Source organism: Vitis riparia, chromosome 7 (assembly GCF_004353265.1).
Source record: "Vitis riparia cultivar Riparia Gloire de Montpellier isolate 1030 chromosome 7, EGFV_Vit.rip_1.0, whole genome shotgun sequence".
Classification (NCBI taxonomy): Eukaryota; Viridiplantae; Streptophyta; class Magnoliopsida; order Vitales; family Vitaceae; genus Vitis; species Vitis riparia.
Window position 1 is genome coordinate 13,644,306 of NC_048437.1, and position 12,187 is coordinate 13,656,492.

The window sequence follows — 12,187 nt, forward strand, 5'->3', positions numbered from 1 at the left end:
TGAAAAGATAGATAATATTTTGTTATTATTTTTTAGCTTATGTGCTAATTCATGTGGAAGTTCTTATGAGTAGGAAATAAGGGAAGTATATTTAGATAGAGAGACAAATGACAACCTATAGCTAGATAAAGTTGGTTTAGATTGTTCTGAGGCTGAAAGTCAGGATTTACCCTCCCTAAAATGTATCACAGACCAAGCCATTTTTAGGAAGCTGACATTGATTCTGGTGTTCAATGTCTGGTGGATTATGCTTCTAATCTCTTTGAAGGTTATTATATCCTATCATTAGAGTATGCTCCTATTCCTTGATAGCAGACTATTTTGTAACCAAGCCATTTTTAGGAAGCTGACATTGATTCTTGTGTCCAATGTCTGGTGGATTATGCTTCTAATCTCTTTGAAGCTTATATCCTGTCATTAGATTATGCTTCTATTCTTTGATAGCAGACTAATTTGTTTTTCTGAGTTGAGGTTTGCATGCTTGTTAACTTCATGCTTATGTTATTTTATTTCTAACATTTTGTATCCTAGGACCACATTTTGCATCAATTGATAGATTTTTGCCTGTATTTTGGTCTTTTAAACATTTTTCCACCTGTAACCCTTTGGGGGTTAAGTTCATCCAAGGGCTAATCTCTTTATTGCTTTATGCTTGCATGTAGCCTCCCATTGTTTAGGGATTTATTATTTAGATACTAGGTTGCTAATATTTTGCCTTTCTGGTGATTGCAGAAGCACATTCAACGCTGCCATATTTGTAAAGCAGGGAAAGCATGTTACTTGCATTTACAGGTTAGCTGCTGTATCCTTCTTGTAACTAGTATGTGTGAGGAACGATATTGGCTGTTTAAGAAGATTTTTTATGCTTCCTCAGGAGAGAAGTGTCCAGAATGACAAGTTCTCCTTTAGCATATACTTGTGCTATTTGGTGTATGCACCGCTTTACATTGCTGGCCCAATTATCAGCTTCAATGCTTTTGCTTCACAGGTCTGTTCATTTCTTTTGGAATTCTTTTCTTTTTTACTTTTGAATAATTATGTTTCATTTGAAGTGTATAGCCAATAATAGTCTGCATAAAGAGGTTTTGGTATTATTCTTGTTCCTGTGTGGAGCTTCTCCACAACCCACCACCCAGCCCATTCCTGTTGTTTTGATGGTGACAATCCAGACAATGATGTTAGAGATCTGTTAATTTTTACTTTTAGAACCAGTAAAATAGTTTTACTTTTATTTTCCAGTTTCCTAAATGTTGGGACTGAGGCTGTAGTTTGAAGGCCAAGTTCATAGTCTTCTATTAGATGTTACTGAATCCCTGCATTTATGGGATGAAACAAGCACGAATGGTTCAAGCTATGTTGCATGGGTTGGTTATGAGTGTTGGATGCAGGTATGTGTCCAAGTGTCAAATCCTTCACAACCCAAATTTTGGGATACAAGGACTTTGCTAAAAGGAATCAAAAAAGGGGGCATGGGTGCAGGGATACAGAATTATAAAAGAAAAATCAATTAAAAAAAATGTAAGTGAAAAAATCAATTAAAAAAATATAAGTGAAGATATCCTTTTTGAAAGCTCCCATCTTTTCCCTGTAATTCCCTTTTTTCCTCTTATCTCTTAATGTTCTTACAAAAATGCACTTTTCAGTGAACTCTTCTTTCTCTCTAATGTAATTATTGCTAAGAAAGTTGAAAGAATAAAAGGATATAAATGAAAAAAATCAAACAGCTACACCCAAAGTAAAGTAGGAGTGTGCAACAAAGATCTCATACCCACACCCATATCATGTCATGTTGACATGGGTATATTGGATGAAATTGCATGATCCAAGTATCATAGGAATCAAGTTATTGCTTTAAATGATTGTTTAAAACGAACTGTAGGTTATAATTTTTCCTTTGGAGGTTGTGATTGATTTTATGATGTTTAGAACTTATTATAGAAAATGTGTTTAATTTCTTTGACATTGGGTAATGTTTGTCAAATGACTTGGGGATCTAGAATCGATTATTGAAAAGTAAATATAGTCCAATATTCTCTGAGCATTTCTAAATTGAATTGCTCCCAAGCAATATTGTTCTAATTGGTAAGATTGTCCGAAATTACTTCTGAACTGTGGTGAATTACTCCCATTTTCTTCAGTACTGCCTTGTTTTTGTTTTCCCACATTAAAGTGAATACCTCTATTATTCTAAAGTATTAACAGACTTGCATTTTTTGTTTATGCTGAATGTCTCAATCCTTATGAATATGATCCTTTGGAACCTCATCAATTTTACCTTTGCTGTTCTTGCAGTTAGATGTGCCTCAGAATAATTACTCAGTGAGAGATGTGTCTTGGTATGGGTCACGCTGGCTCTTTAGTCTTTTCTTAATGGAACTAATGACACATCTGTTTTATTACAATGCCTTTGCTATCAGGTAAGACTGTTATAAACTCAATACTACGCCATAGCATGTGAATTTTTTATGTATTGTTCAGTGATTGAATCTCTTTATTCCACTGTTCAGTGGCTTGTGGAAACAGTTGTCTCCTATGGATGTTTTCATCATTGGTTATGGGGTAAGAGGTGATCTTTAAAATATTACATGTTTGCATTCATTAAATGTTAGTGTGTTGGTTTTATTTTCATTAGTTGAACTAAGATCGTTGAATAAATGAGATGAGTATCTATTTACTTTAGGGTAGAAATGACAAATCATTTGCAGGAAATATATAAGGAGATTGAATAATGACCATGAGTAAGACGAAATTACAGAGCCATGGGCTCTGAAAATCTGAAAATGAAACCTCTATAAATGTATAAAAGTTTCAAGAATTTATATTGTAATATATCTATAACAATCCTTTTAGAAGTTCTAATACCATATTTTGTATTGACCCTCAGATTCCTCTCCTTTTAAATGAACCATATTTTGTGGCTAATGGCAACGTCTTCATAAAAAATGCCTTTTGAGGTTAAATTTCTAGTAATTTAATGGACTATGCAAACAGGTATCTTAGACATGACACATCTATTATATAAGTGAGGAAGAAACTGTACCCTATTTCAGTAGAAGCAGCAATGAATTGGTGGATGATCATAAATGTTCTTTTCTGTCAAAAGATTGCTACTTCTGTAGGAATGGAGAACTCCAAAAGGATTGGTGATAAGAATAAAAATCTGCAAAACTTCCAAGAAGTAAGGATCTATCTACAAAAGACATGTGAGGAACTTCTATCCACAACATGAAAACTCTGAATGTGTACAAATGCCAAAGGCTCTGAGGAATCAGTCTCAATCACTCAAATTCTACAAAAACTTGGCAACCATGCTATTCTGTGTTGCATACTCCTTTCAAATTGGTGAAATTCCTGCCTTAATTTTTGGAAGTTGTTGATGAAACTCCTGGCAGGCCTTACTTTATCTGAAATTTGAGTTGTGGCATTGCAATAAGAATTTCCTCTTATGTATATTTTTATTTTGTTCTAGGTTTTAAACTTCATGTGGCTAAAGTTCTTTTTGATGTGGCGCTACTTTCGATTATGGTCACTGGTATGTTCATTGAAAGTGTATAATTTTCTTTTATTTTGTTTTTAATTAAATCTGTGTTGTGGATGGACTATTATTGGATCAGATTTATCTGAAATTTCAGTGGTAACAAACTTTGAGTTTTAGATTGGTGTCTGAACACTCATGGGAAGAATTTTTTTCCTCTATAATTATGTGATTGTAGATTTGTGGCATTGAAGCCCCTGAGAATATGCCAAGGTGTATCAATAATTGCTACAATTTGGAAAGTTTCTGGAAGAACTGGCATGCTTCCTTCAACAAATGGCTTGTCAGGTACGCTTTCTACTTTTTCACATTTAGCACATCTTGTATTCCTGTCATTTTTATTTTTACAAAATTTGTTTTTAAGTACATGTACATTCCTCTTGGGGGCTCTGCGAGAAAGCTTCTGAATATATGGGTTATAGTTATTGTATTCTTGCAAAATTTGTTTTTAGGTACATGTACATTCCTCTTGGGGGCTCTCAGAGAAAGCTTCTGAACATATGGGTTATATTCACATTTGTTGCTGTATGGCATGACTTAGAGTGGTACTACTTGCTTTTTCAAGTTTTCCAATGTCACTTTTTCCTTGACAGTGAAAAAGAAGTATGAATTTTTTAAATCCCATTCCTCAGCTGACAGTGTATTGGTTTTGACCTTAGGAAGCTTCTTTCATGGGCATGGTTAACATGTTTATTCTTTGTTCCAGAGATGATACTGAAATCATTGGCAAATGCATTTCAGGTGATGTGTATTTTCCGAGTTGCTATTTACTCTAATTTACTTCATTTTCCCTCTGATTATGAACGTTTTATCTTGCTTACTAGGTTCTGATTGAACCAATTCTGTCACCATAAATTTGCAGCTAATGAATGTCGATATTGTAATTAAATCCACATAGTTGTGACTGGGGATGTACCTGGTGTGAGTTGAGTACATTGGTGGCCAACAAAGCTTGATCCCCAAATAACCTAATGCTCTCCTGTGCTTCAACCTTAACTTAGTCTAAACCAAAGGTAATCAAGTCTAATTCTTACCCTAGACCATGTCCTTTTGCATTGGATTGGCTTCTATGAGACATGGGTGTGCTTGTGTTAGCATATTATGCATTTATCAGGTAGGGAAAGAGGGAAACAAGTAAGGATATGCCACCAACTTAGGATCTTGTGCTTAAGAGCCTAAAAGCACCAGTGAGCTAAATAGGTTGTTTACCTAAATTTGTAGTCATGTAGACCTATAATCTGCATAGGGTAGGGTTATGGAAATTACGGGGTAAAAGGAGGGTGGCACTTTCAGGAAGTGAGAGAAAGATAAGGGTAGGGTTATAGAAAACCATTAGAAAGGATTGGAATCTTTGGCTAGTAGAGTTGCTTTTTTAGTTGGTAATTGGCGGAGGGTGAGATTTTGGAAGGTCAAGTGGTACGGTGATGAACCACTATGTACTACCTTCCCTTCTCCATTTATTGCTATTTCAAAGAAGGCTTGGGTGGTGGATGTTTGGAAACTATCATATGAAAGGGGTTGTTGGGCCCTTCGCTTCACTAGGCTCCTAAATGATTGGGAGGTGAAAATTATGGAGCACTTCCTATTGAGATTGCAAGGGAGGAGGGTGTGCAGGGAAGAGGAAAATAAAGTGATTTGGATAGGGTTGAAGAATGGTAGGTTTTCTGTTAAAGCCCTATACTCGGCTTTGGAGTCGGGAAGTACAATTTCTTTTTTGGCAAGTGTTATTTGGAACTCTTGGGTGTCATCGAAGGTGGGTTTTTTTGCTTGGGAGGCTAATTGGAAAAGGGTTTTAATCTTGGATCATTGAAAGAAGAGTGAGTGGTTTTTGGCTAACAGATGTTTCTTTTATCATTTAGAGGAAGAATCCATTGATCACATCTTTATTCACTGTGTCAAGACTAGGGTTTTTGGCATTTATTGTTCTCCGTGTTTTGCATGTCTTGGGTGCTTCCCTCTATAGTCAAAGAGATGCTAGTAGGATGGCATGTGTCGCATGACTCTTCTGTGGGTAAAAAGTGGAAAAAGGCGCAGTGGGCTACTCCCTTATGCTTATTCTAGACAATTGGGAAGGAAAGAAACAGTGAATCATTTGAAAATGAGGAGAATTCTGTACAAGGGCTGAAACACTATTTTCTATGATATCTATGAGCTTGGCCTAAGTTGTTTTTATGTTTTGGTCTTCCTATTATGGTAGATTTTGTTGATTGATTGGACTCTTATTTAGGAGGGTGATGTTTTTTGTTACCCCTTTATTTTTTTGGAGGCATCTTTAGGCGTCTGTTGTATACTTCATGTGTACTTTAAGGCACCCTGCATTGATCAATTGGACTCTTATTGAGGAGGGTGATGTTTTTTGTTACCCCTTTATTTTTTTGGAGGCATCTTTAGGTGTCCGTTGTATACTTCATGTGTACTTTAAGGCACCCTGTTGAGTTTTTTTTTTTTTTTTATGGCATCCTCTTGCTTTACTCATCAAAATAATGGTTGGGCTAATAATAATAATAAAAAATTAATAATTAATTAATAATATCAACCACTACACTATGTTTGATCCAAGGAAAGTAGAAAGAAAAAAATGCTTAAAAAATTATTTTCTTATGTTAGATTTAATTAAAAATATTTGTATTTTAAATTATTTAATCTTTATATAGAGGAGTTAATCATAATAATAATAATAATAATAATAATAATAATCATAGGATTCTCATAATTAATGGATAACATCAACCACTACACTATGTTTGATTCAAGGAAAGTATCAAGGAAAGAAAAAAATATTAAAAAAAATGATTTTCTTATGTTAGATTTTATTATGAAAATACAAAAGAAAATAAAATATAATTAAAAATATTTTCATAATTAAATTATTTAATTTTTATATAGAGGAGTTGACATTTGTGAAATGAGTTTGAAGTAGCATATTAAAATAATATATTGACCTTAAATCTTTTTTTGATTTTCCTTCACTCTTTCTTTTTTTTCCTTCTACTTTTTCTCTCTATTTTCTTTTTCTGGCATTTTCCTTCAAATTTTCCAGGAACCAAACATAGCCATAGGCTACTTGGGCCCTTTCTCCAGCTAATCCAGTCCCGGCATCCAATCTCCCATCAACAGTTACCCACCCACAGATACCCCACTTAGACAAACTGCACATCCTTGCCCTTGAGATCCTCTGACTAAAGGTTTTATCACCAAAAGATATATGAATAGAGAGAGAGTATTCCTTTGCTTTTTTGTGTTCTTTTGGGTTTTATAGTTTATGGTGCATGCTGCTAGTGATCTTTTTAAATGTTTTCGTAGCATAGTTTTATGCAGCTTCCTTTATGATAAGTTGCTATGACATGATATTTAACTATCTGTGACAGGTTTGAAACAGCATGTCTTTAGTTTCAGAGTCTTTTTTACATCTCCTCAACTAACACTGCAGTAATCTTTTTTTATTTATTTTCAGGCTGAGAGTGCTTTTGGGGAATTTATTTTCCGTGAACTTAGTGCAGTTGCTGGTGCTGTCACAATCACTTGCCTCATGGTTTGCCCTTTTTCTTATACTTGGAGCAATAATTTTATGTTAGAATTAATTATCTGCATTTAATTTCCTTTGTAATTCATAGCGTATTATGATATTTATGTTTCCTGGCAAAAAGAGGGGGAAAGGAAAAAAGACCTAATATTTCTTATGTTGGTGGTATATTTCTAGTTTCCTAGTAATATCACTTAGTACCTGTACTATTGAGAATTATGATTAAACTGTGGAACCAAAAGGGTGGATTCTTAAAGACCTATTTTGATGTTTGTACCTATACTATTGGGTCTTTGGATTTTGGAAGTGCAGACCTAAAAGGGGTGGTGAGCGCATCTAACTTTATCTCCAGCATCGTCCCATCAGAAAATGTCCCTCAGAGTTCAATCGTCATAGGTCACTAACTTTAGCCATCAGGCTTTCTTAACAAAGAACAGAACTGCTTGTTGTCCATACCTAATGAGACCAGAACTACCTATCAGTTGGCTTGCAAATCTCTGCCTCAAGGACTGCTCCTTGGGAGTAGTTGATCATTAAGGACGATACTCAAGTGTGCATGCTGCCCTTAGTTTTGAGGGCTTTCACCCCTTGGAACCAAAACAGGGAGAAAATTGAAGAACATAGAGAACAACAAAGTTATGGATTCATCATTATGTTTCCATATAAATTTGAATGATTCAATTTCCATGGACTACCAAAAATTCCAAAATACTAGCTTCCACCCTCCTGTTACCACTCAAAACAAAAACAAAAACACAAAAAAAAAAAAAAAAATTCAAATGGAATGAAAGAGAAATCCTAAACACAGGCCCAAATAGGTATTCATGCATGCATTCTTGAATTTGAGTATTTTCAGTCTGGGAGTCCTGTAAGAAGTATACCTCCACAATCAGCATACATACCTTATAAGTTTTTTTTCATTTTTTGTTCTACAGGTTGCCAATCTTGTTGGCTACGTCATTGGACCATCAGGCATTAATTGGTTTATTTCTCGGTTCCTTCAGAAAGAAGGTATGCAGTATCTTTCTTACCCATTCCTCTTTTATGTTCTTAGATGCATGCAGATGCAAAGTTGAAGCAATTTGAATGTTTACAGGACTTCCAATTCTGGGCGGCATGTTTGTAACATTTTATGTGGGAACAAAGGTAAATTATATGACATACCCAAGCATTGGGTCTTTAGTTGGGGTTTATTAACATTGAGGGCCTTGGTTATTTTGCAGCTTATGTTCCACATTGATGATGCCAAGAAAAGGAGGCACCAGCACTGAATTAAAGTTCACAAATTTGGAATCCAAGTCTGATTTTGCCAATATTCCTGATTATAGAGGTTATAATATATCTGTTTGTGGACTTGGATCTACTAGGGAGATTTCCTTAAAACAAATAGACCCTCTAATTCATAAAAACTTAACAGGTTCAAGTGGCTCTGTTTTTCCATTTTAATACTTGGTTTCTGCGTTTCTTTCTTAATATTCAGTTTTGAGGCAGACAAGGAGGTGCCATATGGTGATACAAGACTGTCTACTCTATTTTTGTTTGGTTTCTTGAGTAGAAGGGCATGCAAAATCATCCCTTCTCCAAGATTATGTTTTGTACATGGAATTGGAATACTCACACTGGGATCAGACGGTTACTAACTTCTTACAACAGAATTTCTCTGAGAATGCAATTTGTGTATACATGGTTTTCCAGTGTGTACTTGCATGCTTGTAACTTTTTATCTGACACATTACAACATGATCATTTAATATCATTCTAAACTATGATAGCAAAACCATTTAAGCATCCTCATTCAGAGGAGCTGATGGACAAAAAGGTGATGATCCATTTCATATGCAGTTACTTTTTGTTTCCTGATGTTGAACCTAGATCTCAGTTGGAGAATGAAATATGCTCTTACTCTTTGTTTCCAAACATTGAGCCTACATCTCACTTGGAGAATCTGTGAAGGATATAGCTAAGACATTTTTTACCAGGCTTCACTGTGTCATCTTACCAAAACTTTGGACATGGGAAGGTAGCTGAAAATCCTTTCTTCTACTGCTACCGAGGTTTTTTACCTTAACATTTGGTTTCTGATTTTTTTAATATTTCCTAATGAATGGGGATTACTTTCATGACTCTTCACCAATACTTTTTGCAGGGACCAAAGCCACCTCTGAATTGATGGATCCGAGTTCAGTTCCTGAGAGTTATTTGTCAATCAATGGCTTACTTTCAGATCCTCTATGATCCAATGACCTGCTATGTTTGCAGTCAATGCAGGCCTAAAAGCAATCACTGCATGCAAGTTGGCAATAACTAGAAGTTTACAAACTTGGGAACCTACTGCAACCCAGCTCCAACTTAGTGTTCCCTCCTTGCGTTCTTTTATCAGTTTTCTTCTAATCCTTTCTATGCCTTAAAAGGTCCAATTCATCTGCATTCTCGACTGCCTATTTCCATGCTCCAGCAAATCTTCCATGAACCTAATCCTCAAATTTCCAGAGGACTGAGTCCCATCTTGGAAGGAGAGTAACCCATAATTTGAGGTGCCTACCGGCTACCAGCCACATAAATCTAGCATGCACCTGCAATGCTTAGCTCGATCATCACTTCAATCTCAGAGCTCATATTTCTGGGCATGAAAACGTATGAAATTTGATTATGGTTCCATGAACCTTTCAAATGTTTTCAAACGCTAGTTTTCCAGCATGCTTGAGTGAAAAAATTGCAAGTACCAAGGCCTCCTATGAAGGGAAAGATGAGACAATGGAGTTGGAGAGTGGATCCTGTAACAAGCCTCTAGACCTAGGGCTTGTACCTGGGTTCTGAATTCGATGAAAGACTAGTTGAGTTGAGCGTTGAGCATGGGCATCCTTTAATATCATTTTTAGCATTGTCCACTGCCACAGAAGAAACAAGATCATGCGGGTTGCAGGGTATTAATTAGGTGAAAATACCATAAAACAGGCAAAATTCAATCGAACCTTGGTAGAGTTTTAACAATTTGGGGGCCAAAGCTACGGGCTACCTATATAAATTATAATAAGTTGGCGATATATTCAAAAGGTAGTTATTATTGTCCTTATCGTTTAACAAATTAAATGATTATAGAATTAAACCACTAATGTCCCAAAAACATAGAAAAAAAAGGAAAAATTAAAAATGATAAGAAATGTGAATAGAAAATTTTTAATAATCTCATAAAAAAATCCTTTTTTTATTTTTTAAGATTTTAATAATTTCTTTGATAAAATTTGAGATTTTTTTAAAACTAGTAAGTATAAAATCAAGGGGAATTTATGTAACCATACACCAAGGGGCAAAATTTTACCTTTTAGAAACTTTACTTTTTACTTTTCAAATTCAGTGGATTTTGTGGAAAATAAACAACCTTTCATACACTGTAATAGTGATGTTGAGGCCCTTCCAAAAATACCCTCTTATAGTTTGACATCTCTCCTAGTTGAATAAGTTGCTTGGAAAAGCTATATAAGCAAGGTCTAAATCAGTTGTCCACTTAAGCCAATGACATGGCTCATTTACATGTCACCGGCCAACTAGACACTCCACATGGATTGATTTTTTAAAAAATATTTACCCCCAAATGTCTTCTTCTTTCTTCAACCAAACCCTAACACCAAAAACCCATGTTCTTTCTTGTTCGTTCACAGGCACAACTCATCACAAGGCGAAAGGATCCATAAAAAATCTGGTAGGTTCTCAAATCGCAATAACCCATCAACCCCAAATGAACCTCCAAACTTGATCTCTTATTTTGTTTCTCCTCCATCACCATAAGGAAGACGACATCTTCATTTTCCCACTAAACATCAATCTGAAACACAAAAGTCCAAGTGTGAACCCCTTAACAAAGGCCAGGTAGACAAAAAAACTCATTTCCTTCTTCTCATTTTAGGACCGACAGTCATTTTTCTCCTTGTTGTACTTCCTATTTTGCTTTTACATCGAAGAAGGAGAAAGAAAGCAATTGAGAGAACGGGAGAACGAAGAATAAAAATATTGGAGTTGCATTTAACTTTTAAAGCAAGGGTTTTTCCAGGTGATATATATGTGTTATTAAATTTTGTAATAACTTTATATTTTGATTTGTCATTTTGATTCTTTGAGATTTGAATAATGTCATAATTATGTGATTTGTGCAATTTTATGATTTAAATTTGATTACATTGCATATTTCTACATGTTCAAAGTTCATTAATACTGTATCTAAATTTATATTTTAATTTATTTAGGGTTTATTTGAAATGAAATATGACTTAAAATTTGATAAATGATGGGAAAATGAGATGGTGGTAAGCTATATTGATTTTGTTTTATAGCTAAATTGTTGTATTTGTGTTGTATGTGGTTATTGGGAAGAATACGGAAAAGATAAGAAAAATATGACTATTGCATGAGAAGGGAATACAATTTTTAGGAATGTTCAAACAATTTGTTGTTTAATGTTGTTTATATGGGATTCGAGATGTTTTGTTGTTTATATGGGATTCCAAAATGAGTAATTTGAGTGATTTTTTATAGTTGTTAATTGGTGAATCTAATGCATGGGAAAAGAATTCATGTTTAGTCATGAGTAGATGAGTATAAATTTTAAAAATGATTGGGATTAAAGTTTGAATAAATTTCTTAATAAAAGTTTTGAATTTGTAATGAATGAGGGTTGAATTGAAGAAGAAAATAAAACAAATTTAGTAAAGCGGACATGAATTTATGTGGGAATTAGGGAAAATAGTAGTAGAGCCTTAGGTTCAAAATTAATGGTCACAACCACAAATATGAAATTTGTTTTGTTTATGTGTGTAGTAGTCATAGTAAGGGTCTACCCTTGGATGAAGGTGTAATGCCCAAGTTTTTTTTTTTTTAGGGGCAATTTAGGAAAATATTAATAATATTAAATTAATTAATTAATTAATTTAATAAAATGGAAGACGGGTGAAAAGGTAATTTTACGAATAAATACCCTAGGTATAAATTAAGAATTATGTTCTTCCTATTCTTTTCTTAAACGCGTTCCTGTTCGCAGAGAGTTCCAGAGAACATAAGATTGGAGTCGAATTTTAGGGTTTGAAGAACATATCTCTGTAGGTAAGATTCTAACCCCTAAATTAATATTTTAGATT

General features: G+C 34.5%; 1 protein-coding gene across 11 annotated transcripts in view; it reads left to right on the forward strand.

Moving 5' to 3' along the window:
• Positions 1-8,759, forward strand: part of LOC117917434 (putative membrane-bound O-acyltransferase C24H6.01c) — a 29,050-nt gene extending 20,291 nt beyond the window's left edge. For 8 of the 11 annotated variants that reach the window (XM_034833716.1, XM_034833719.1, XM_034833714.1 and 5 more), the window contains 12 exons: positions 733-792; positions 875-988; positions 2,293-2,417; positions 2,508-2,559; positions 3,470-3,532; positions 3,714-3,823; positions 3,988-4,080; positions 4,195-4,276; positions 6,990-7,067; positions 7,994-8,069; positions 8,155-8,204; positions 8,282-8,749. In XM_034833716.1, the coding sequence (XP_034689607.1) occupies positions 733-792; positions 875-988; positions 2,293-2,417; positions 2,508-2,559; positions 3,470-3,532; positions 3,714-3,823; positions 3,988-4,080; positions 4,195-4,276; positions 6,990-7,067; positions 7,994-8,069; positions 8,155-8,204; positions 8,282-8,329 (951 nt within the window). In that variant the 3' untranslated portion in view covers positions 8,330-8,749. Of the gene's footprint in view, positions 1-732; positions 793-874; positions 989-2,292; positions 2,418-2,507; positions 2,560-3,469; positions 3,533-3,713; positions 3,824-3,987; positions 4,081-4,194; positions 4,277-6,989; positions 7,068-7,993; positions 8,070-8,154; positions 8,205-8,281 lie in introns of those variants that run through there. The other 3 variants (XR_004651690.1, XR_004651691.1, XM_034833720.1) reach the window with 3 other exon arrangements.
• Positions 8,760-12,187: the final 3,428 nt, after the last annotated feature.